The following is a 27,502-nucleotide window of genomic DNA, read 5'->3' as shown; positions in this document are numbered from 1 at the left end:
TCTCAGTAAAACTAAATTTTTTTTAAAAAAAGAGTAAAAAAAAAATTAATATTATCTTGCTGATGGAAGTAATTTGTTAGGACTATGCTAATAAAGTCTATTTAGAGTTTGATTTCATTCGAGGTGAGTAGTATATTTCTTCAGATACACCCAAAAGTTAAAACACAGCATTCAACTTCTACTTAGGGAGTCACAGATGTGCAGAGAGAACTGTTCAAGTGACTGGAAATTTGATCACAAGAACGTGATGAATAAAAAATATTTTTCTTTAGTTTGTTTGCATCTCTGGATAAAATGCACTTGACTGAAATGTATTGAAAGCACTTTAAAACCTGAAATAAAGATGCAAGAGTCCTACAGACTATATTTGTGATTCTGGAAGATATTTCTTTATAAGATTTGGTGTTTTAATTTTGTCTTAAAGTTTTGTTTAGCTCCTTATATCTGAAATTTATTTTGAGTTATGGGATCATCTAAGAATTTAGCATCTTCTCTCTCGCCAAGTAGAAGTTCAGTTATTTAAGCACCGTTCATTATGCTGTCCATTTTCTTCTATCTGAAATGCTACTTTTGTAACCAAATTTACACATTTGTAGGTCTGATTTGGAACTTTTTTTTTTCTATTGGTCTAGTGCTTTTCCTGTTCAACAGTTCTATCTAGTTGTTTTCCTAGTTCTCTTGGCTATTGTAAGTTTTCTTTCCACATTAATTGAGAATCATGTCAAATTCCATTAAATGTTTTGGGAGAATTTTTTTTTTTGAGTAAGAGTTTAGTAGAGGGAGAGCTAGTACAATGCCTTGGAGCTAGTGGGATCTGGGAATTCCATCCCTAGACCAGAAAAGGCATGGGGAGAAAACAATTACCAAAGCCTGGAGACACTTTTAGGATCCAAAGTTCATGCTTTTCATTTGGTTGTTATAGCTCTTTAGTTTCGTTTAATCTAGATGCTGATCTTCTTCCTGCCATCTCCTACCCTCCATTACTGAATTAATTGAAGAGTCCAAGGAGAATTTTCTTATAAAATGTCCCACATTCTGCATTTGTTTGATTACATATTCATGGTATCTAGTTGTTTTCCTAGTTCTCTTGGCTATTGTAAGTTTTCTTTCCACATAAATTGAGAATCATGTCAAATTCCATTCTTCCTTTATCTTCTGTATTTCCTATAAACTAAGAGTTAGATATAGAAGTATGATTGGGTTCAAGATAAAGTGTTTTTGGTAACTTCATTGATATATAGTACACTTCACATTGCATCATATCAGGGTTATAGAAAATCAGGTTGTCCCAGTAATACTGAGAATAAATTTAATTCACATTTTAATGTATTTTTAAATTATATACAGTAAGATTCACTCTTTGTGTACAGTTCTACAAATTTTGATAAATACATAGTCATATCACCACCACCATAGTTAAGATAGAGTACAGTTCCAATAACACCAAAAAGTTCCTCATGCTGTGCTTTGTAGTCAATCCATCCCCCAGTTCCTGGCAACCACTGATTTATTCTTCCTCCCTCTTAGAATCATGTAGTATGTAGTCTTCATAGCCTGTCTTCTTTCACATAGCATAATGTAGTTGAGTTTCATGCACATTATTGCATTTATCAATAGTTTTCTCTTTTTTTGTTGCCAAATAGAATTCCACCATATAGATATACCATTTTGCATTCCTGCTAGCAATGTGAGTTCCAGCTGGCTCTGTATCTTTGTCAGCACTTGACATTGTCAGTTGTATGTATCTTTGGAACAATGTAACAGGTATGTACATTGTGGTATCTCATTATAGTTTTAATTTCCCAGATGGCTAATAATGTTGGGCATCTTTTCATGTCCTTATTTGCCATATGGATATCTTTGGTGATGTGTCTGTTCAAATCTTTCTCACATTATGTAATTGGATTGTTTGGCTCTTATTACTGATTTTTCTCTTTGATTTTGTGCTTTTATCCTAAGAAATCTTTGCCTAACCTATGGTCACAAAAAATTTCTCCTGTATTCTTCTAGAAGTTCTATAGTTTTATATTCTATATTTAGGTCTACAACCTAATTTTTGTTTAAGATGTGAGGTGTGAATTAAAGTTTGTTGTTTTACATATGGAGGTCCAATTTTTCCAGCATCATTTGTTGAAAAGACTATCCTTTCTCCATTGATTTCATTTGCAACTTTGTAAAAAATCAATTGACTACCTTTGTATGAGTCTTTTTCTGGTCCCTCAGTTTTGTCCCATTAATCTGTGTGTTTATGCTTTCACCAATACCACACTGTCTAGATTGCCATAGCTTTATAGTAAGTTTTGAAATAAGAGTGTAAGTCCTTCAAATTTGTTGTTCTTGCTTTGCCTATTTCTAGTTCCTTTTTTTTCCATATGAATTTTCAAATCAGAATCAATATCTATAAAAAAGGATGCTGGGATTGGAATTGGGATTTCATTGAATCTATAGCAATTTGGGGTTATCCAGTTCTGTTAACAATATATTAACTCTTCCAGTTCATGAATACTGTATCTTTCCATTTGATTTCTTTTGGCCTAAACATCCTGCACATGCTTGTTAGATTTAAAACTAAATATTTTTTGGTGCTATTGTAAATGATTCTTTTTTAAAATTTCAAATTCTATTTGTTCATTGGTAGCATGTAAAAATACTGTTGATTTTTGATATTGATCTTAAATCTTGCTCATTTGCAGGACTCATTATTTCTGGCAGGTTTTTTTTTGGTAGATTCAATGGGATTTTCTATGTTGACAGTCAATGTCATCTGCAAATAAGGGCAGTTTTATTTCTTCCTTTCCAAATTTATGCCTTCTTGTTTTCCTGTCTTAATGCTGGGTCTTACAATAAAATGTTGAATAAGAGTGGTGAGTATGGACATTCTTGCCCTGTTCCAGTCTTTCGGGAAAACAGTCTTTCATCATTAAATATGATATTAACTGTACATCTTTTATAAATGCCCTTTGTTCCTTTCTCTTTTTGTAGTTTGTTGGCAATTTTTTAAATATATGGTATAATTATGACAGTTTTTGAAATAAATGTGTAATAAATAAATATATATAATAAATTTTGTAAAATGCTTTTTGTTTATCTGTTGAGGTGATCATGTAGTTTTCTTAATTATTCTGTTAATATGGTAAATTAATTACATTGGTTGATTTTCAAATATTGTCCCTACCTTGCACTCCCAGGATAAACCCCACTTGACTGTGATATTACCTTCTTTATACACTGATGGATTCAATTTTCTAATATTTTGGGAGGATTTTTGCATCTCTGTTCATGGAGAGATATTAGTTTATAGTTTCCTCTTTGTGATACTTTTGTCTGGTTTTGTTATCTGGTTATTTTAGACCTCATAAATGAGTTGGGGCATGTTCTAAACTTTTCTGTTTTCTTCAAGTGGTTGCGTAGTATTATTTGCTTCCATAAATATTTGGTTGAATTTGCCCCTAGTATCATTTCCCTTCTGCCTGAAGAACTTTCTTAACCATTTCTTTTAGAAGAGATTTGCTGGTGACAAATTCTCTCAATTTTCATTAATCTCAGAATGATTTTTTACTTCACTATCATTTCTTTTTTTTATTATTCATTTTTATTGAGATATATTCACATACCATGCAGTCATACAAAACAAAGCGTACATTCAGTTGTTTATGATACCATTATATAGTTGTGCATTCATTACCAAAATTAATTTTTGACATTTTCATTACCACACACACAAAAATAATAAGAATAAAAATTAAAGTGACAAAGAACAATTAAAGTAAAAAAGAACACTGGGTGCTTTTTTTTTTTCACCCCCCCATTTTTCTACTCATCCATCCATAAACTAGACAAAGGGGAGTGTGGTCCATATGGCTTTCCCAGCTTCACTATCGTTTCTGAAGAATGGATTCAGAATTCTGCATTGAGAGTTTTTTTTTCTTCAGCCTTTAAATGTGTTGTTTCCTTCTGGTTTCTGATAAGAAATCCTTGGTCATTTGAATTGCTGTTATCCTATAGTAATGTGACATTTTGTCCAGTTTTAAGACTATCTTTGGTATTCAACAATGTAATTATGATTTATCTGGATAGTTTATCCTGTTTGGAGTTAACTGAGCTTCTTGAATCTGTAAATGTATATCTTTTACCAAATTTGGGGAAGTTTGGGGGCCATTATTTCTTTGAACATTTTTTCTACACCTCTCTTTTTCGTTGGGATTCCAGTGACACAAATGCTAAATCTTTTGATACTATGTCACAGGTTCCTGAAGTTCTGTTTTTGTTTGTTTGTTTGTTTTTTTCTCTATTCTCTATTGTATACCTTCTGTTGATCTACCTTTAAGTTCACTGACTCATTCTTCTGCCTTTTCCATTCCATTACTGAGACCATCCAGTGAATTTTTTATTTCAGATAATTATGTGTTTCCACTCTAGAATATGTTATTTGTTTTTGTTTTTTTTTCTAGTTTCTTGTTTCTCTACTGAAAACTTAAATATTTTCATTCATTTCAAGAGTGTGTTCCTTTTACCTAATGGAGCATGGTTATAATAACTGTCTTTGTCTGATAATTCCAACATCTAAGTCATCAAGGTTGGCCTTTGTTGATTATACTTTCCCTTTGAGAACTGGTTGCATTTGTATGGTTCTTTGTATATTAGGTAATTTTAATATAATAGAATAGAATATAACATAACATAACAACATAACATAATATGAGTCATAATATAAAAAACTCATAATATGAGTTTTTCTCCAGCATGACTCTGGGTTCTGTTCAAATCCTCTGGAGAATGTTGAATTTTTTATTCATATGGTTGCTTTAGCGAGTAGTCAGATTATAAATTCTGTCTCATCTTCTGTGGTTCCAAAGTCAGTTGCCTTTGTGTGTTGCTTTGGATCTTCCCAAACATGGGCCTCTCAGAGGTTAGTCTGGAATTGGATGGTACACTCTGTTGTAGCTCGGATCTCAAAGGCTTTTGCTATCCTAGTTTCTGTCTGTCCCACCCATGTACAGCTTGGGTGCGAAACTGGGATTTGTGTGGGTTCATACACGGAATTATAGGACACCATTCTCCAACTCTCTACTTCCTGGGATTTTCACCATACCGTCCACTTCTAGGGTCTCCTTTCCTAGTCCTTTGGTGAGAAAGCCATGATTTCTCTTTTGAGTTTTAGCTGCCTGTGGTTTGGCATAGTTCTGTGCAACTGGGGCTGTGGGGCATTGCAGTGAGAGGAAAGGGAAGCAAGGAAAAAAGGAAGGGAAAGAAAGAAACAGGGATTCTTCCTACACTCTTCATGCCACAAGGGTCCTGTTTCCAGGTTCTTTTGGCCAAAAACACAGTGTCAGGGATTTAGATGTTTTTTCTGCTGCTAAAGTGCAGTTTCCTCACTTGGGCTAACCTCTGGGCAAGGCTGGGAAAGAAAAAGAAGAAATGAAGATTTTCCCCTTGTTCTTAACCTTACCTGGGGTCCCTTTCCTCCATTCCTCTGTCCAGAGAGTGTTTTTCTTGGAGTTTCTGTGGCCTGTGTACTGTGCGCTTCTGCATAGAGGCTGTTCTTCTGGTCAGTGCCTGGTGATAAAAAGAGGAAAGAAACCTGGGAAACACTGAAACACTCCCTATAAGGATCTTTATTTAAATCTGGGCTTCCATCTCCAATGTGCCTGCTCATGCCAACTTTTCAGAGTCTTTAGGTAGTTGCATTTTATATTTTGTCCAGAGTTTTTATTTGTAATCAGTGCATGATAATCAGGCTGTAATGGAATTACTCCATCATGGTGGCACCAGAAACCTTTCATGAATTAAAAAAACAATAATTTTCTTATCAATTACAGTCAATATTTCTGATGCACATATTGTTCTATAATGGGCCAGTACAGTAGGAGCCCCTTTAATGTTTTTGGATTTTGATTGTGGCTGCATTGAATTCATAAATTAATTTCAGGGAAAATTGATATCTTTGCAATGTTGTCGTTTCTGTGTCTCATACACTTATGGAATATATTTTCCCATTTATTCAAATCTTATTTTGTGTCTGTAAATATTATTTTTTCTCTAGCATCATATTGTTTTAGCAGTTATTTATATTTAATTTATTCCCAAAAAATTAAAAAATTAAAAAAAAATTAAAAAAAAAAGAAACAATTTATTCCCACATTGTTTTCTAATTGTTCTGATGTGTATGGCGGAATTATTGATTTTCATACTTCCATTTTGTATTTTACAACTGTATTGCTTAGGGTTCTCTAGGGAAACAGAGCCAACAGAAGATATCTGTAAATATGAGATTTTATCAAAGTGTCTCACGCAACTGTGGGGATGCACGAGTCCCAATTCCGTAGGGCAGGCAGCGAGCTGGCAGCTCTGGTGAAGGTCTTTGATGAACTCCCCAGGAAAGGCTGGCTGGCTGAAGAAGTGCATGTTCTCCTTCTTCTCCCTTAAAAGTCTTCAACTGATTGGATTAAATCCAGCTGTCATTTTAATAGTAGCTTGGTACATGGGCATTTTTGTAAGAATTTCGTGAATACCAAGTACTAATAGATTCTTATTTAGTAATGTTCACATCTTTTATATCATCTTCTTATTTTTGTTTAATGTGAAAGATGACAATGGATTACGTAAGAACAGGTATGTGTGTATATATATTTATATGTTGGATGTAAATGACATGTCAAGAAGTTGCCTTAAAATACTTGCATAAATATATAAGGGTGACAAAGAAATGAAAAAGTATAACAAAATATTTGTGGTTAGAGCTGGGTTATGGTACCTGAGGGTTTGTATTTTCTACTTGTTTTATTGTTGAGATTTTTCATAATAAAAAGTTTTTTAAAATCCTCTCCTTATTTGTTTTTAGATTGCTTGATCTGTTGATTCCTGAGAAAGGTGTGTTAAAGTTTCCCACTATGTTTTACTTGTTTTTCTAATACTGTTCACTGATGTTTAGGTGTATTAAAGTTAACAACAGTTAAATTGTTTTTTTTTTTAACATAATGCAATCTTTTTCCCATTTAATGATTTCCTTTTTCACTATTGCTATACTAACTTTGTTGTTGCCATTTTCTTAGTATATTTTCCATATTTGTGCTTTATTTCTTTCTAAACTTTTTTTTTTCTTGTGAAATATACTACAATATGTGGAAATATAATACACATAAAGAAAAGCAAAAACATAACTAAGTTTCCATAAATTTGAAAATGCAGACATTCAAGTTATATTCCCAGATTGCAATGCAATAATTCCATAAAAGAACAGCTGAAAGAAAGGGAGGAAAGAAGGGAAGTAGAGAGGGGGGAAGGAAGGAAAGTAAGAAAGAAGGAGAGACTCTCTGGCTAAGCCAACTTGAAAGGTGAAATCACTGCCCTCCCCCCTACGTGGGATCAGACACCCAGGGAAGTGAATCTCCCTGGCAACGTGGAATATGACTCCCAGGGAGGAATGTAGACCTGGCACCGTGGGACGGAGAACATCTTCTTGACCAAAAGGGGGATGTGAAAGGAAATGAAATAAGCTTCAGTGGCAGAGAGATTCCAAAAGGAGCCGAGAGGTCACTCTGGTGGGCACTCTTATGCACACTTTAGACAACCCTTTTTAGGTTCTAAAGAATTGGGGTAGCTGGTGGTGGATACCTGAAACTATCAAACTACAACCCAGAACCCATGAATCTCGAAGACAGTTGTATAAAAATGTAGCTTATGAGGGGTGACAATGGGATTGGGAAAGCCATAAGGACCAAACACCACTTTGTCTAGTTTATGGATGGATGTGTAGAAAAGTAGGGGAAGGAAACAAACAGACAAAGGTACCCAGTGTTCTTTTTTACTTCAATTGCTCTTTTTCACTCTAATTATTATTCTTGTTATTTTTGTGTGTGTGCTAATGAAGGTGTCAGGGATTGATTTAGGTGATGAATGTACAACTATGTAATGGTACTGTAAACAATCGAAAGTACAATTTGTTTTGTATGACTGCGTGGTATGTGAATATATCTCAATAAAATGATGATTAAAAAAAAAAAAAAACTTAAAAAAAAAAAAGAAAGAAAAAAAAAGAAAGAAGGAGAGAGAGAAAGAGAAAAGCTTCTAAATAACTCTTGGCTTAGAAAGGATTATCAAAGGTGAAATGACAAACCATTGGGAAAGAACAGTGGAGTATTATATATCAAAACCAATAGGATGTAGCCAGGGTATGGTGGAAAGAAGAAAGTGTACAGCTTTATATGCCAGCCATTCAATGGAAAGCAAGCAAACACTAACATAAATTTAGTATTAAATTAAATCTAAAGAAGATGGGGGAAAGACTTAACAATAAAAGCAGAAATTAAGAAAAATTTTGAATAAAAAATGAAAACATGCAAAAAAAAAGTTAAGTGGGTTTTAAAAGAACCATTCAATAAGAAAACCTTTGCAGTCTGATTAAGAAAAAAAGATGCATATAATCATTTGGAACAAGAAACGGTATAGGTATGGAATAAATAATGAATTCTAAAGCAAATACACAAATCATACCCAGATCAAGCATGCCAGAAGCTCCCCTGTGGATCCCACTCAGATCAAAACCCTCTCAAAACTCCTAGAACTAATCACTGTAACTGACTTGGATGTTTTCTAATTTTACCACCTATGTATCCATCCCTAAACATACTTGTGTTCAACTTGTTTTAAAATGCTATATAAAGGGAATGATACAGTGTTTACTGTTTTGTGTACTGCTGCTTTCACTCAACATTTTATTTGTAAGATTCATCTATATATTGTTGCATATTGCTATAGTTTGTTCATTTCCATTATTAATTCATTACTTTATATGACCATGCCACCACAATTTATATCTATTATTCTGTTGGGCATTTGGGGTATTTCCAGATTTTAGCTTTTACAAAAAGTGCAACTGCAAACATCCTATGCGATTACCTGGATGTACTGTTACACTTGAGTGGGCACTTCTGTTGGTTATGTTATCCTTTTAGTGGAACTGCTGAGTCATAGAATATATACATATGTTCAGCATTACTTGGATAATGCTACACTCTTCTAAAATGGTTTTAACAGTTTACACTCCTCTGACCAGTGTGAGAGAGTTCCTCTTATACCAAATCCTTCACACACTTGGTATTGATTTTTCAGATGTTTTCATTTTTGCCGTATTGCTGGATCTTTAATAGTATCTCAGTGTCATTTAAATTTGCCTATCCCTAATCATTAGGCACCTTCTCATATTTTATAGGTCATTTGGATTTCTTCTTTTGTTAAAGCCTGTTACCCTTTTAAAAAAATTGATTTGTAGGAATTTTTTTTTTATGTCTTATGGATACTCCTTTGTCAGTGTAAAGTAGATTTCTTCTGCTTGTGCTTTGTCTTTTTATACTTTATTTTCCTTTATTAATAGAAATGTTAATTTCAATATAGTCTTAACTTTTCATTCCTTTTTAAAATCTAAGTGGTCTTATTCTTCACATTTAGTTCTATACTCCCTGTAAACTTTATTTTAGGTTATTTAGGTTATTTGTTTTTCTTATTCCTTTCTTTTGTTTGATTTTTTTTTAATTTTTTGATAAAGTAAAAAAAAGAGCTATTGCATTAAAAAATTAGCTTCAATGTAGTTATTTTAGGTTATTTGGTTTTTCTTATGCCTTTCTTTGATTCTAGAAGATTGCTTCTATGCCCCATTGTACAAACACCACTTATTGAAAATTCTTTTCAGAGTACTGTCATATATTAAGTATCTGTGTATATGTGGATGCATTTTAAGGCTTTCAGTTCCACTGACTGATTTGTTAATGTTTCTGTCTCTGGGTCAATACCATCACTGAGTTAGTATTCAGATATTGCCATTGTCTCAAAATACATTTTGACAGTTTGTTTCAGTCATGATCCAAGTAAAGTCCACACATTATGATCGTTTGATATGTCTTAAAACTCTTTTTTTAATTTTTTAACTTTATTGAAAAATTAAGACAAACAAAAACACAAAATTTCAAACAAAACAAAGCAAAGGATTAAGAAAAACATAACATAAAATAATTACTTTGCTCCCAACATGTTCTTACCATACCCCAAGCAAATTAACAAACCATAATCAAAGAAAGGCATAAGAAAAACCAAATAACCTAAAATAACTACATTGAAGCTAATTTTTTAATGCAATAGCTTTTTTTTTTACTTTATCAAAAATTAAAAAAAAAATTCAAACAAAACAAAGGAATAAGAAAAACAAATAACCTAAAATAACTGTATTGCGTCCAACACGTCCCAACCATACCCCAAGAAAATTAACATTAAACCTCTTTTGATCCATAGGTTCCCCCTCCATTTCTTTTGCAATGTAGTTGTTAAAGAAAGTGAATTTTCTGTAGTTTCACGCAGTTGGGGTTTTGCTAATTGTATCCTCATGGTGTATTTAACATGTTCCTTTGTTCTCCATGTTTCCTGTAAATTGACAGTAGGATCATGAGGCTTGAACAGAATTAGTTTCATTTCTTTTTCCTTTTTTGTCTGTGTTTTTGTTTTTGGCAAGATTGCCTCATAGATGGTAGTGTATTCTTCCTTTAAGAGGCCCATCATGTCTTGAGTAGCTCTCTTTTTGTGATGTCTTAACACCAATTGTTAATCAATGCCTAGATCCATAAATTCATTGGATTCAAAATTGTGATATTTAAATTTTATCAATTCTTTATCATTTACATTTTTAAAACAGCCTAATTATTCACAAACCTTAAAATTAGCCTATTTAAAGTGTATAATTCAATGTTGTTTTTTGTTTTTTTTTTTTTGTATATTTACAGGGTTTTACAACCATCATCACAATCTAATATTAGAATATTTTCACCACTCCAAAAGGAAATCTGATACCTGATAGTGGTCACTTCTGAACTCTCACCCCATCCCCAGGTCTAGACAAACAGTAATCTACTTGCTATCTCTATAGATTTGTCTATTCTGGGTATTTCATATCAATGGAATCATATATGGCCTTTTAAGACTGGCTCTTTTCATTTAGCCTAATGTTTTCAAGTTTTATCCATGTTGTAGCATGTATCAGTATTTCATTTCATTTTATTGCCAAATAATATGGATATACCACATTTTGCTTATCTTTTCATCAGTTGAATGAGCATTTGGATTGTTTCCAGTTTTTGGCTATTCCACATAATGGTGCTGTGAACATTCATATATATTTAAGTTTTTGTTTTTATTTCCCTTGGGTACATAATGAGATGTGGAATTGCTGGATCACATGGTTATTCATGGTTTAACTTTCTGAGGATTTCACAAACTGTTTTTCAAAGAAGCTGCACCATTTTGTATTCCCACCAGCAACTTATAAGGGTTCTGATTTCCCATTCTTGCCGATAATTATAATTGTTTTTCTGATTATAGCCATTATCACCTACGTTTTTAATGATATTGTTGCTGGGTGAGGAATTCTAGTTTGTTGTATTCTTTTTCTTTTAGTAAATTGATGTTACTCCATTGTTTTGAATTTCATTGTTGTTTCACTGTTACTGTTAAACTTTTCTGCTTTAAAAAAATAATCCCCCCCCCACTTTTAAAACTTTTTCCTATCTTTTTTTTTCTTTCACTTTTTTTTGAAAGCTACATCTGTTTGTAGATTTCTTTTTAATTACCCTGCTTGAGATTCATTAGACTTCTTAAAATCTGTAGGTTGTTATTTATCACTAATTTGGGGAAATTCTCCTTAATGTTTTCTTTAAATATTGTTGCTGCAGTCTTGCTCTTGTGCTATTTCTCTTCCTCATCTGGGACTCTGTTCTGGTTTGCTAATGCTGCTGGTCTGCAAAACACCAGAAATGGACTGGGTTTATTTGGTTACCAAGTTACAGTCTTAAGGCCATAAAGTGTCCATCAACAAAGGGTACCTTCACTAGAAAAGGCCACTGGCATCCAGAAAACCTCTGTTAGCTGGGAAGGCACGTGGCTGGTGTATGCTTGCTCCCAGATTGCATTTCAAAATGGCATTCTCCAAAATGTCTGCATCAGCTTCCAACGGCTGTCTTCAAATATGTCTATCTCAGCTCCAGCTCCTCTCTCAGCTTCCGTGCATTCTTCAAAGTGTCCCTCTTGGCTGTAGCAAGTTCGCTTCTTCCGTCTGAGCTTATATAGTGCTCTAGTAAACCAATCAAGACCCATGCTGAATGGGTGGGGCCACACCTCCATGGAAACCATCCAACCAGAGTTATCACCTACAGTTGGGTGGGGCATATCTCCATGGAAACAACCCAATCCAAACGTTCCAATCCAATAAACACCAATATGTCTGCCCACCCCCCCAAGACTGCACCAAAGAACATGGCTTTTTCTAGGGGCACAATACATACAAACTGGCACACAGACTCCATTTATAATAGACTTGTGCTTCTTACTGTTTCCTTGTATATTTCTTACCTTCTTTTCTATATTTCCCTTCATTTTGCCTCTCTTTCATTCATTTTGTGGTTTCTTCTGACCTGTCTTCCATTTTTGAAATTCTTTCTTCACCTGTGACTATTCTTCTGTTAAACAAATCTGCTAAATTCTTAATTTCAAAATTATTATACTTTTTAGTTTCAAACTTTCTGGTGTTTTGTTGTTCAGAACTGCAATGTGTCTTTTTATGATTTCCAATTTGCTAAAATTTTTATTTTTACCTCTACAAATACAGTAATCATAAATGGTTTTAGAGTCTATGTCTGGTAATTACACTATCTAGACTACCTGTGGATCTGTTTTGTTGTGTTCTGTTTTGGAGGTCCAAATTTGCCTCAGGCTCTCCTTTGATTCTCTCTCACCCCTCCATTACTCTAGGCAGGTAGTTCACTATATTCAAGTAACAGCTTTTGTATCTTATCTTATGATCAAACACTTCTGCTGCCTGCTGTTCAGTATAAGCAGGGGGTTCACTGGCTTTCCTGTTATTTACCTATTATTCTTATTGCATATATTATTATTTTAGTTTATCAGTGTTATTCAGATTGCCACTGGAATGCTGTATGCTCTTTATATTTTTTTCTCAGCTTGAAATTCCTCTATCAGCTCTGGCCATTGAAGTATTTTTTTAAACAGCTTTCAGCTTTATTGTGATATAATTCACATACAGTAACATTTAAAGGGTACAATTTAATGGTTTCACAGAGTTTTGCAGCCATCACCACAATCTAATTTTAGAACATTTTCATCATTCCAAAAAGAAACCCAGCACTCCTACTGCCAACACTAGGCAACCACTAATCTACTTTCTGTATCTGTAGATTTGCCTATAATGGCCATTTCATATAGAAGAGATCATATAATATGTGGCCTTTTGTGATCCCTTTCTTTCACTTAACATATTGTTTCAAGGTTCATCCATGTTGTAGCAATTATCAGTACCTCATTCCTTTTTATTGCTGAAAAATGTGGATATATACCACATTTTGTTTATCTGTTCATCAGTTGATAGACATTTGGATTGTTGGCACTTTTTGGCTATTTTGAATAATGGTGTTGTAAACATTCATTATATGTTTTTATGTGAACATACGTCTTTATTTTTCTTGAGTATATATGCCCCAGGAGTGGAATTGCTGTGTCATATGATAATTCCATGTCTAACATTTTGAGGTATAGCTTAACTGTTTTCTAAAGTTACTGTGCCATTTTGCTTCCCCATCAGCAATGTATGAAGGTTCCAATTTCTAACGTTTTGACCAGTGCTTGTTACTGTCTGTATTTTTTATTATAGCCATCCTGGTAGGTGTGAGTGGTAGCTCACTGTGGTTTTGATTTGCATTTCTCTAATAACTTACGATGTTGCGCTTCCTTTTTTGTGGTTATTGACTTATTTGTATATCTTCGTAAGACAAATGTCTTTTAGATATTTTGCCCATTTTTAAATTAGGTTATCTTTCTTATTGGATTCTAAGATTTCTTTATATGTTTTGGATACAAGTCCCTGATAAATACATGATTTTTAAATATTTTCTTGCACATCGTGGGTTATAGTTTCACTTTCTTGATGGTATCATTTGCAGCAGAAATGTGTTTAATTTTAATGAGGTCCAATTTATTTTTTCTTGTGTCACTTGTGCTTTGCAGAAATTTATGCCTATTATTTTTATAGTTTTAGCCTTTACTTTTTTTTTTTCATCTTTTTTTTTTCATCTTCATTTTATTGAGATATATTCACATACCACGCAGTCATACAAAACAAATCGTACTTTCGATTGTTTACAGTACCATTACATAGTGGTACATTCATCACCCAAATCAATCCCTGACACCTTCATTAGCACACACACAAAAATAACAAGAATAATAATTAGAGTGAAAAAGAGCAATTGAAGTAAAAAAGAACACTGGGTTCCTTTGTCTGTTTGTTTCCTTCCCCTATTTTTCTACTCATCCATCCATAAACTAGACAAAGTGGAGTGTGGTCCTTACGGCTTTCCCAATCCCATTGTCACCCCTCATAAGCTACATTTTTATACAACTGTCTTCGAGATTCATGGGTTCTGGGTTGTAGTTTGATAGTTTCAGGTATCTACCACCAGCTACCCCAATTCTTTAGAACCTAAAAAGGGTTGTCTAAAGTGTTCATAAGAGTGCCCACCAGAGTGACCTCTCGGCTCCTTTTGGAATCTCTCTGCCACTGAAGCTTATTTCATTTTAGCCTTTACTTTTAAATCTATGATCCATTTTGAGTTAATTTTTGTATAATGTGTGAGATGTAAGAGTCTAACTTCATTTGTTTTGCATGTGGACATTCATTTGTCCCAACACCATTTGTTGAAAAGACTGTTATTTTCTCCATGTAATTGTCTTGTCACCTTTGTCGAAAATCAGTTGATCATCAATATAAGCATTTATCTGTGGACTCTCAGTGCTATTACATTGTTCTGTGTTTAGGCTTATACCAATGTTATATTATTTTGATTACTGTCACTTTGTGTAAGTGTTGAAATTAAGGAATTGTGAATCCTCTAACTTTGTTTTTTTCAAGATTGTTTTGGCTATTCTGAGTTCCTCATGAATGAATAAAAATAATTTTAGGATCAGCTTGTCAATTTATGGGAAAAAGGACAGCTGGGATTTTGATAGAAATTGCATTGAGTGTGTAGATCAATTTGGTGTAACAATAGTAAGTCTTCCAATCTATAACTATGGAATTCATTTATACTTTTAGATCTTACTTATTTTCTTGTAATACTGTTTTGTAGTTTTCAGTGTGGAAGTGTTAAACTTTTTTTCTTAAATTTATTCATATGTATTTTATTGTTTTTGATGCTATTGTAAATGAATTTTTTTTTTTTTAATTTCATTTTTGGAATGAAATACAAGTGATTTTGGTATATTGTGTCCTTAAACTTCTTATTTCTAATAGTCTTTTAGTGGATCCTTAGGATTTTCTACATACAAGATCATGTTATCTGCAAATAGAGATAATTTGATTTCTTCCTTTCCATTGCTGTTACCTTTTATTTCATGTTCTTTCCTAATTGTCCTTGCTAGAACTCCTTATTATAGCACTTTAGAGAAGTGATGAGACGACAGTCTTCTTTGGTTTCTGTTCTTAGGGGGAAAGCATTGTCTTTTTACCATTAAATATGATGTTAGCTGTGGGTTTTTTGTAAATGCCCTTTATCAGGTTAATGAAATTCCCTTCTATTTTCACTTTTGATTATTTTTAGCATGAAAGGGTATTGAATTTTGACAGATGCTTTTTCTGCATCTACTAAGATGATCCTTAATTCTAATAATATGGTATTTTATAATAATTGGTTTTGGGATGTTAAGCCAAGCTTGCATTCCTCTGATAAATTCCTCTTGGTTATGGTGTGTAATTCTTTTTATATGATGGTGGTTTTGCTAGTATTTTGTTGAGGATTTTTGCATTTACATTCACTAGGAATGTTGGTCAATAGTTTTCACGTCATTGTCTAATTGGGTATCAGAGTAATAATGGCTACATAGGATTAGTTGGGAAGTGTTTCCTCCTGTTTTTTTGGAAGAGTTTGTGAAGGATTGGTATTCATTCTTTAAATATTTGATAGAATTCACCAGTGAAGCACATTTGGGCCTTTGCTTTTCTGTATGGAAGTTTTTAAACTTTTAACTTATTCTTTTTACTTGTTTTTGGTCTATTCAAATTTTCTCTTTCTAGGAATTTGTCCATTTCATCTAAGTTTATTTGTGGGCCTAAAAACTATTACTTTATAATCCTTTTTATTTCTTCAACATCTAGCAGTGTTTCAAAGTATTTTGGGGCTGTGGTTTTCTCCTTTCTCACATCTGGTCAGCTTTTCATCTTCTAGGAATTCTTCAGCTTTGGCCTGCTGAACCTTCCTTAACTTCCATCACCATTATAGCTCTGTTCTTTTACAAATATCTTTTGTGTCATTTGGAGGTACATGTAGTTGTTTACTCTGCCTGTCACCTTGATGCAAGACTCACCTCTTTGATTCTTGGAAATTAATAACCATTCTTTACGAAAACTGTGGTTTTGATTGTTTCAGCCAATTGGACTGCAAAAGTAATCAAGTCTTTCTTTTTAAACTATTCATATTTTACTCAAAACAAGTAAATGTTTAAGTATTTATATTACTGATCTGCATTTACTTGATTTAATTTCAGAAGCCCTACAGGTGACAACTATCAGCCCAACAGTCAATACTACTGGTACTGCTACTTCTTCTTCCACCACTGTCGCTGCTGTTAAGCAAGAACCTCTCTACTCTACTTCACCTGCAGCAAATACTCTGGAAAATATAAACTCTGCACAACCCCCAAAGCCCGTTGAACTTGATGGTCTTCCTTCAGACCAGTTTGCAAAAGGACAGGACACTGTTGCCATAGAAGGTTATACAGATGAGGAGAACACAGAAAGTGGAGGAGAAGGCCAATACCGAGAACGTGATGAATTTGTGGTAAAGATAGAAGACATAGAGACTTTTAAGGTGATGTGAATATTCACAGATGTAAAGGCCACAGTTTAGTTGGAATGCCTGTGATAGCTTTCACAATGACTTCAATAGCAAGCATCTAGCTTGAATTGCAAAATGTTAAATTTTTATAATTATTCTATATTATCAAAAGTGTCAAAAGAATTAAGTCAAACTAGCAGATTTCATATATTTTTTTAAAAGAAAATAGCTCAAAATCATTTTAGTTTAATCTTTGTTTTATATATTTCTGACTAGTAATTATAGCAGTTTTGAAATCGTAATTTTTTTCCAAGGCTCCCTGCTCATCATACTGGAAGGATTTTGGAGACAGTCATTGCTTATCCAATTAAAAAGTTTAAACAAAATTTATAGGACTATCATATAAAAGTGGAATTATATTTATTTTCATAATTTAAAACTGTAGAAACATGAGTAGAATGTTATAATTTCATATAGGAAAATTTGGACTGTGTTCAGGATTTGTGTTTGGTTTGGTTTTTGCTTTTTTTAAAATGCGGCTGGAGAAGAATGGCATTAAAAAGTACAATGAAGAACCTATCATTCAAATTAACTATATTGCTAATATTCACAATTCATTATTGTTAATATTTTTAGTATGTTTATGTCTGGTCTTTTTTCCCCCTATGTACAGACTGTTATAAAATTATATAAATGATACATGACACTATCATTATAGGAAAACTTTCCAATAGTTTTAGCTGTGCAAAAGGGTAGTGGGCTACTTTGCATGTTAATAAGCTCCCTGTTTCTGGAAAAAATTAAACAGTTAAATTTAAGCAGAATAACCAGCTTGAAAGAATTATTGTAGACATTTGCTAGATTGGAGATAAGAGGTTGAGCTAGGTAGATCCTTAAAATTCCTTTCAGCTCTAAGAGTCATTAAATCTAAAGTATGTTACTACTTTTTATAAATGTAATTCTGCTTATTACAGGAGGCTTTAAAAACAGGAAAAGAACCCCCTGCTATTTGGAAAGTACAAAAAGCTTTATTACAAAAGTTTGTTCCTGAAATTCGAGATGGACAAAGAGAATTTGCTGCTACAAATAGTGTAAGTAAAATAGTTGTTTACATTAGCCTATTTTTTGACAGTGATCCTCGAAAATATGAAGTGATTTAAGTTTAGATGTATTTTATATTGACTATTTTGGACATAAAATGCATTTTCAATTGCAGAGTATGTGATACTTTATAACATTTAAAAGTCTGATTTAAAAATAAAATCAAATGGTGATAAATACTAGTCACTTAAAATTAAGTGACTTTATAGTATTGCATAATTTTTTTTTATAAAGGAAAGGAATTAGGGATAATCTGTGAAGAGTTAAGATGGACTTAGAGGGGAGAACCTAAGATGGTGGCTAGGTGAGACAGGGCAAAAAAACTCCTCTGTGAAAATTACTAGATAAAAACCAGAAAGTGACCCAGAACACCAGTTTCAGAGATGCACCAGTTGGTCAAAGTCTGCTAAAACCACAGGGTCCGTGTACTTGGTGAAACCGGGAGTCTGCATTCTGAAACGAGTGAGTAAGCCAGCTGAAAGTCTTGCAGCCATGCTGCGGTGTGGGGAAACTGTGGGTTGGCGTTTGGAGACAGACTAGTTCTTTTTAAAAAACAAAACAAAACAAAACAAAAACCGGGAGCAGCTGCAGATACAACAGTGAGAACCACACAGTGAAGCACTGCAGGAGCGGGCTGTAGCCAACGCCTCAGTACCTGGCGTGGAGGATAGCCCTCCCCACACCTGCTGCTGATTGTCCCAGGGCCAGAGAGACAGAGGGGAGAGCCAAAGGGAGAAAAAAACCACATCCCTTGCAGCTGGCTTCCCGGTATGCTGGCAACACTCCTGCCCGGGGCCGTACCCACAGCCCAGAGCCACACTAGGAAACCCAGACTGACAGGGAGTGTATCCCACGGCACAGCTAGTTGTCCCAGAGCTGGGAAGGTGGAGCTGTGCGAAAACGGGGGTTGGGGGGAGGGTTGAGATGCCCTATTCAGCCATTTTTGCATCAGGCTGGGAGTGCCCCTGCATGGCCCAGCAGCCCAGGGCTTCCCTTGAGGGAAGGCGCGCACTTGTGATGTAGCACAGCCTTCCCTTAGCAGAGGTCTTGGAAGAGCACAGCTATCAAGCAAAACAAATGCCAAGAGGCCAAAAACAACAGAAAATCTTAAAGCATTTGCTAAAACCAGAAGATATGGAGAACCCAATCCCAAACACCCTAATCAAATTATCGGAGGAGACACAGTACTTGGTGCAGTTAACCAAAGGACTACAGTCAAAGAATGAGAGCATGGCACAGGATATAAAGGACATGAAGAAGAACATGGCACAGGATATAAAGGACATAAAGAAGACCCTAGAAGAGCATAAAGAAGAAATTGCAAGAGTAAATAAAAAAACAGAAGATCTTATGGAAATAAAAGAAACTGTTGGACAAATTAAAAAGACTCTGGATACTCACAATACAAGATTAGAGAAAGTTGAACAAGAACTAAGCATCCTAGAAGACCACAGAACAGAAAATGAAAGAACAAAAGAAAGAATGGAGAAAAAAATCGAAAAAATTGAAATGGATCTCAGGGATACAACAGATAAAATAAAACATCCAAATTTAAGACTCATTGGTGTCCCAGAAGAGGAAGAGAAGGGTAAAGGTCTAGAAAGAGTATTCAAAGAAATTGTTGGGAAAACTCCCCAAACCTTATACACAATATAAATACACAAAGCATAAATGCCCAGCGAACTCCAAATAGAATAAATCCAAATAAACCCACTCCAAAACATATTCTGATCAGATTGTCAAATACTGAAGAGAAGGAGCAAGTTCTGAAAGCAGCAAGAGAAAAGCAATTCACCACATGCAAAGGAAACAACATAAGACTAGGTAGTGACTACTCAGTATCCACCATGGAGGCAAGAAGGCAGTGGCATGACATATTTCAAATTCTGAGAGAGAAAAATTTCCAACGAAGAATACTTTATCCAGCAAAATTCTCCTTCATATTTGAGGGAGAGCTTAAATTCTTCACAAACAAATGCTTAGAGAGTTTGCCAATAAAAGACCTGCCCTACTTCAGATACTAAAGGGAGCCCTACCAACAGAGAAACAAAGAAAGGAGAGAGAGATACAGAGAATTTTAATAGACATATATAGAACCTTACATCCCAAATCACCAGGACACAACATTTTTCTCTAGTGATCACGGATCTTTCTCCAGAACAGACCATATGCTGGGACATAAAACAAGCCTCAGTAAATTAAAAAGAAAAACAAAACAATTGAATATATTCAAAGCACATTCTCTGACCACAATGGAATACAAATAGAAGTCAATAATTTTTGATTTGTAACTCCTGTATTTACTTCCTACAGGATATAAAATACACAAACTCTTTTGACAAGAACTATATAAAGGCAGGGGAATGGAGGAGTATAGGAACATAGTTTACGGGTCCTATTGAAGTTAAGTTGGTATCAAAGAAAACCAAGATTGTTATGGATTTAAGAGGCTAAATTTAAGCCCCACAGTAAACACAAAGAAATTATCAGAGAATATGACCATAGAGATGAAAAGTAGAGTATGAGTTATGAGAAGTGGGGGAAGGGGCAATGTGGAGTTAAGAAATGAGTGTAGGGTTGCTGTTTGAGGTGAAGGGAAATTTCTAGTAATGGATGGTGGGAATGTGATAGCATTACAACATTCTAAATGTGATTAATCCCACTAATGGAATGCTAGGGAGGGGGTAGAATGTGAAGATTTAGGCTGTATATATGTCTCCACAATTGGGGAAAAAAAAAAAAGTCTAAATAGATGACAATTGAATGCCAAGGATGATCCTGGATGGGATCTGAGGATGGAAGACAGGAGGCTCAAAGGGACACAGTTGGGGCATAAGGAAAAAAAAAAAAAAAAGGAAATATAGAATGTAAGGTTTGTATCAATGTTGAATTTCTCGAACTTCTTAGGTGTGCCTAATGGGATTGCATAAAAGAATGTTCTTGTTCATGGGAATTGTATATGTGAATTATAGTGTTTGTTCAAAGATGTGTGCAGCTTGCTCTCATATGTTCAGAAGACAGAGCAATAGATGATGGATGATAGATAGGGAGGGAGGCAGGGAGGGAAAGAAAGAAATGGCGGTGTGACAGCATGTTAAAGTTGATGGATTGGGGTATCGGGGGAGGGGGGTCAGGGTATACTGTGTATGGGGTTTGTATTGTTTTTGCAACCGTTCCTGTAACTTTGAATTTATTTCAAAATAAAATTAAAAAAAAAAAATAAGATGGACTTAGAGGCTCTTATATTGATTATTCTATTGGTCAAATATCCTAATTACTAGAAAAATGAGAGAAGTTATTCTTTTGTACTTCTTTAGCTTTTTATTGGCTTTGAATAAGATGGCATCTGCTGATTTACCAAATCAGACAGCTCCTATTTGTGGGCTTCTAGGCTAGAATGAGCCTGGAATCCTTTTTATTCAGAGCAAAATTAGCTTGGCCATAGTTGCATTTTTGAAAACTTGAAGAATGGCTGTGTAATAGTCAATCAAGTCAACAAAGTAATAATTGCGTACAGATTGTACAATTAAGTGATTTAAATTATTTCTTTCCTTAGTACCTTGGATATTTTGGAGATGCAAAGAATAAATACAAAAGGATATATGTGAAATTCATTGAAAACACAAACAAAAAGGAGTATGTCAGAGTGTGTTCTAAAAAGCCAAGAAATAAGCCCTCACAAACGATCAGGTATTTATTTTATCTAATATATTTGCATTTGATTATCAGAAAGCTTATTATTGGTGATGTCATTGTAGAAAGAATTAATCAGTTAAAAAAACTGATTTTTTTTTTTACTATACGCAAGTCTGTAATAGGTAATTCTTTTTTTTTTTTTAATTCAATTTTACTGAGATATATTCACATACCATACAATCATCCAAAGTGTACAATCAGTTGTTCACAGTACCATCATATAGTTGTGCATTCATCACCCCAATCTATTTTTTGAACATTTTCCTTGTACTAGAAAAAGTGAAAATAAGAATAAAAAATAAAAGTAAGGAACATCCAACACACCCACCCCTTCCACCCTATTTTTCATTTAGTTTTTTTTTTTTTTTAATCATCATTTTATTGAGATATATTCACATACCACGCAGTCATACAAAACAAATTGTACTTTCGATTGTTTACAGTACCATTACATAGTTGTACATTCATCACCTAAATCAATCCCTGACACCTTCATTAGCACACACAAAAATAACAAGAATAATAATTAGAGTGAAAAAGAGCAATTGAAGTAAAAAAGAACACTGGGTACCTTTGTCTGTTTTTTTCCTTCCCCTACTTTTCTACACATCCATCCATAAACTAGACAAAGTGGAGTTTGGTCCTTATGGCATTCCCAATCCCACTGTCACCCCTCATAAGCTACATTTTTATACAACTGTCTTCGAGATTCATGGGTTCTGGGTTGTAGTTTAATAGTTTCAGGTATCCACCACCAGCTACCCCAATTCTTTAGAACCTAAAAAAGGTTGTCTAAAGTGTGCGTAAGAGTGCCCACCAGAGTGACCTCTCGGCTCGTTTTGGAATCTCTCTGCCACTGAAGCTTATTTCATTTCCTTTCACATCCCCCTTTTGGTCAAGAAGATGTTCTCCATCCCACGATGCCGGGTTTACATTCCTCCCCGGGAGTCATATTCCACGTTGCCAGGGAGATTCACTTCCCTGGGTGTCTGATCCCACGTAGGGGGGAGGGCAGTGATTTCACCTTTCAAGTTGGCTTAGCCAGAGAGAGAGGGCTACATCTGAGCAACAAAGAGGCATTCAGGAGGAGACTCTTAGGCACAAATACAGGGAGGCCTAGCCTCTCCTTTGCAGCAACCGTCTTCCCAAGGGTAAAACTTATGGTAGAGGGCTCAACCCATCAAACCACCAGTCCCCTATGTCTGTGGTCATGTTAGCAACCATGGTGGTGGGGTAGGCGCATACCCCCGCATTCTCCACAGGCTCCTCCAGGGGGCACTAAAACTTTTTTTTTTTTTTTTTCCTTGTTTGTCTTTTTTCTTTTTTTTTTTTTTTAACTTTCCCTTCTTTTTTAAATCAACTGTAGGAAAAAAAAGTTAAAAAGAAAACAAACATACAATAAAAGAACATTTCAAAGAGACCATAACAAGGGAGTAAGAAAAAGACAACTAACCTAAGATAACTGCTTAACTTCCAACATGTTCCTACTTTACCCCAAGAAAGTTACATAATATAGCAACATTTCAGTGAACTTGTTCCTACTACATCCATCAGAAATTAACAGACCATAGTCATTTCTGGGCATCCCCAGAACGTTAAATAGCTTATCTGTTCTTCTTGGATTATTGTTCCCCCTTCCTTAATTGCTCTCTACTGCTAGTTCCCCTACATTCTACATTATAAACCATTTGTTTTACATTTTTCAAAGTTCACATTAGTGGTAGCATATAATATTTCTCTTTTTGTGCCTGGCTTATTTCGCTCAGCATTATGTCTTCAAGGTTCATCCATGTTGTCATATGTTTCACCAGATCGTTCCTTCTTACTGCCGCGTAGTATTCCATCGTGTGTATATACCACATTTTATTTATCCACTCATCTGTTGAAGGACATTTGGGTTGTTTCCATCTCTTGGCAATTGTGAATAATGCTGCTATGAACACTGGCGTGCAGATATCTGCTCGTGTCACTGCTTTTCCGATCTTCCGGGTATATACCGAGAAGTGCAATCGCTGGATCGACTGGTAGCTCTATATCTAGTTTTCTAGGAACTGCCAGACTGACTTCCAGAGTGGCTGAACCATTTATACAGTCCCACCAACAATGAATAAGAGTTCCCAATTTCTCCACATCCCCTCCAGCATTTGTAGTTTCCTGTTTGTTTAATGGCAGCCATTCTAACCGGTGTTAGATGGTATCTCATTGTGGTCTTAATTTGCATCTCTCTAATAGCTAGTGAAGCTGAACATTTTTTCATGTGTTTCTTGGCCATTGTATTTCCTCTTCAGAGAACGTCTTTTCATATCTTTTGCCCATTTTATAATTGGGCTGTCTGTACTATTGTCATTGAGTTGTAGGATTTCTTTGTATATGCAAGATATCAGTCTTTTGTCAGATACATGGTTTCCAAAATTTTTTCCCCATTGCGTTGGCTGCCTCTTTACCTTTTTGAGAAATTCCTTGAGGTGCAGAAACTTCTAAGCTTGAGGAGTTCCCATTTATCTATTTTCTCTTTTGTTGCTTGTGCTTTGGGTGTAAAGTCTAGGAAGTGGCCTCCTAATACAAGGTCTTGAAGATGTTTTCCTACATTATCTTCTAGGAGTTTTATGGTACTTTCTTTTATATTGAGATCTTTGGTCCATTTTGAGTTAATTTTTGTGTAGGGGTGAGGTAGGGGTCCCTCTTTCATTCTTTTGGAGATGGATATCCAACTCTCCCAGCCCCATTTGTTGAAAAGACCATTATGGCTCAGTTCCGGTGACTTTGGGGGCCTTATCAAAGATCAGTCGGCCATAGATCTGAGGGTCTATCTCCTGAATTCTCAATTCGATTCCATTGATCTATATGTCTATCTTTGTGCCAGTACCATGCTGTTTTGGCAACTGTGGCTTTATAATAAGCTTCAAAGTCAGGGAGTGTAAGTCCTCCCACTTCGTTTTTCTTTTTTAAAGTGTCTTTAGCAATTCGAGGCATCTTCCCTTTCCAAATAAATTTGATAACTAGCTTTTCCAAGTCTGCAAAGTAGGTTGTTGGAATTTTGATTGGGATTGCATTGAATCTGTAGATGAGTTTGGGTAGAATTGACATCTTAATGACATTTAGCCTTCCTATCCATGAACATGGAATATTTTTCCATCTTTTAAGGTCCCCTTTTATTTCTTTAGTAGAGTTATGTAGTTTTCTTTTTATAGGTCTTTTTACATCTTTGGTTAAGTTTATTCCTAGGTACTTGATTTTTTTAGTTGCTATTGAAAATGGTATCTTTTCTTGAGTGTCTCTTCAGTTTGTTCATTTCTAGCATATAGAAACATTACTGACTTATGTGTATTAATCTTGTATCCCGCTACTTTGCTAAATTTGTTTATTAGCTCTAGTAGGTGTATCGTTGATTTCTCAGGGTTTTCTAGATATAAGATCATATCATCTGCAAACAATGACAGTTTTACTTCTTCTTTTCCAATTTGGATGCCTTTTATTTCTTTGTCTTGCCGGATTGCCCTGGCTAGCACTTCCAGCAACAATGTTGAATAACAGTGGTGACAGCGGGCATCCTTGTCTTGTTCCTGATCTTAGAGGGAAGGCTTTCAGTCTCTCACCATTGAGTACTATGCTGGCTGTGGGTTTTCATATATGCTCTTTATCATGTTGAGGAAGTTTCCTTCAATTCCTACCTTTTGAAGTGTTTTTATCAAAAGGGATGTTGGATTTGTCAAATGCTTTTTCAGCATCTATTGAGATGATCAATTGATTTTCCCTTTCGAGTTTTTAATGTGTTGTAATACATTGATTGTTTTTTCTTATGTTGAACCATCCTTGCATGCCTGGAATGAACCCCACTTGGTCATGGTGTATGATTTTTTTAATGTGTCTTTGGATTCGATTTGCAAGTATTTTGTGAGGATTTTGCATCTATATTCATTAGGGAGATTGGCCGGTAGTTTTCCTTTTTTGTAGCATCTTTGCCTGGTTTTGGTATTAGATTGATGTTAGCTTCATAAATGAGTTAGGTAGTGTTCCATTTTTTTTCAATGTTTTGAAAGAGTTTGAGTAAGATTGGTGTCAGTTCTTTCTGGAAAGTTTGGTAGAATTCCCCTGTGAAGCCATCTGGCCCTGGGCATTTATTTGTGGGAAGATTTTTGATGACTGATTGGATCTCTTTGCTTGTGATGGGTTGGTTGAGGTCTTCTATTTCTTCTCTGGTCAGTCTAGGTTGTTCATATGTTTCCAGGAAATTGTCCATTTCTTCTACATTATCGGTAATTCTTTTTTAATAATGAGACAGGCACTGTAAAGTTCATGGCCATCTGTGGTGGGATGGTGTTACCCTTTTTATTCCCTGAGTGCTTTTGGTGTCACCCAGGTGTGCTGAAAAAAACATTTTGTTCCCAAAGTTTGAGTTCAGTTCTTTAGAACTGATTAAGACAATCTTTCTAGAACACTTTTTTTCTTCTTTAAAATGAAAATAATAATGCCCTCTCTGTCTACCATTGTGAGTGTCAAATTTAAAATAAGCTTTGAGAAAGCACTATGAGACCTCTACATGATAGACAAATGTACAGTAGAATTTTCATTATTATTAATGTGACTCCAGATTGTCTGGAACATGAATCTGGAAGATAATTTTTCCTAGCCCAAAGTCTCTGTAAGTCTGTATGAGAAGGGGAGTGTGACCATAGGTATTGTGCCAGGGAGGGCTAGCTAGTTTAATTTTGATTCCCATCTACTGGAAGTAGCCTACCTTATTCTTACAATGGAATTTTATCCATTCAATTCTCCAGGACCAGCATGGAACAAAGTTCTTAGAAGGCTATAGGACAGGTGCACTTACATCTCTATCTACATCAGAACCTTGCTCCACCAGAGCCTGTGAGATGCTCAAAAGGTCAAGGCCAGAGCCTTCCATAGCCTATTGAGAATCTGTTGTACAGCCTCATATTCTCTGGAACATGAGTCCAAAAAAAGGAGGGGGAGGAATAAAGAAAGAAGAGTGATTGGATTATTATCCCTTATTAACTGAATATTGAATGACAGTAGTTAAAGAACTTACTTCAAAAGAGTTTTGATTGAATCACCATTGGAGATATGTATAGAACGTGACTATTTTGAAGAGTTGGTGAAATTGTCTTATCCTGTGATTTCCTTTTTTTTTTTTTTCCTAATTTATTTCAGTTTGATAAGATTTCAGTGTGTTAATAAAGTTTGTTTGTAACATTGCAGAACTGTTCAGGCAAAGCCAAGTAGTAGCAGTAAAACTTCTGATCCTCAAACACTAAAAACTACAGCAACAAAAGCCCCGTCTGTGAAACCTAAAGTTAAACAGCTAAAAGTAAAGGCTGAACCACCACCGAAGAAACGGAAGAAATGGAAAGAAGAATTTTCATCATCCCAATCTGACTCATCTCCTGAAATACATTCTAGTAGTAGTGATGATGAAGGTGAGTGCTCTATGAAATTAATATTGATAACTTTAGATTATATATACCAAATGGAGAGAAGCAGTGATGCTAACAATTCAAAATTTATTTGATTTACTTTTCAAGGGATTTATATATCTAGTTAGGTTCTGCTTAGGTTTTTATGAAAATAAGTTCACATTCCCTGAGCACATCAACTAATAGCACAGTGGGCACACACGGACAGCATTGTAAAATAGAAAAAGCAGTGAATTGAGAGAAGACCATTGTGAATTCTAGCCTCATCAAATAAAGTTTTATTGGAATACAGCCACACCCATTCATTTCATATGACCAGTAAAGTCCAAAATATTTACCACCTGGCCCTTTACAGACAAGCTGAACAACCTCTGTTCTTCTAGAGTGTAA

At 34.8% G+C, this 27,502-nt stretch overlaps 1 protein-coding gene across 1 annotated transcript in view; it reads left to right on the top strand.

The window, feature by feature from the left end:
* QSER1 (glutamine and serine rich 1) overlaps positions 1-27,502 on the top strand; it is a 99,612-nt gene that overhangs the window by 59,180 nt on the left and 12,930 nt on the right. The window contains exons 5-8 of the mRNA XM_037838960.1: positions 16,594-16,916; positions 17,858-17,974; positions 21,541-21,674; positions 26,898-27,115. Coding sequence (XP_037694888.1) covers positions 16,594-16,916; positions 17,858-17,974; positions 21,541-21,674; positions 26,898-27,115 — 792 coding nt within the window. The remainder of the gene's footprint in view (positions 1-16,593; positions 16,917-17,857; positions 17,975-21,540; positions 21,675-26,897; positions 27,116-27,502) is intronic.

The sequence above is a fragment of the Choloepus didactylus genome, chromosome 6 (genome assembly GCF_015220235.1).
Source record: "Choloepus didactylus isolate mChoDid1 chromosome 6, mChoDid1.pri, whole genome shotgun sequence".
Lineage (NCBI taxonomy): Eukaryota > Metazoa > Chordata > Mammalia > Pilosa > Megalonychidae > Choloepus > Choloepus didactylus.
This window is presented reverse-complemented; position numbering and strand designations above follow the sequence as displayed.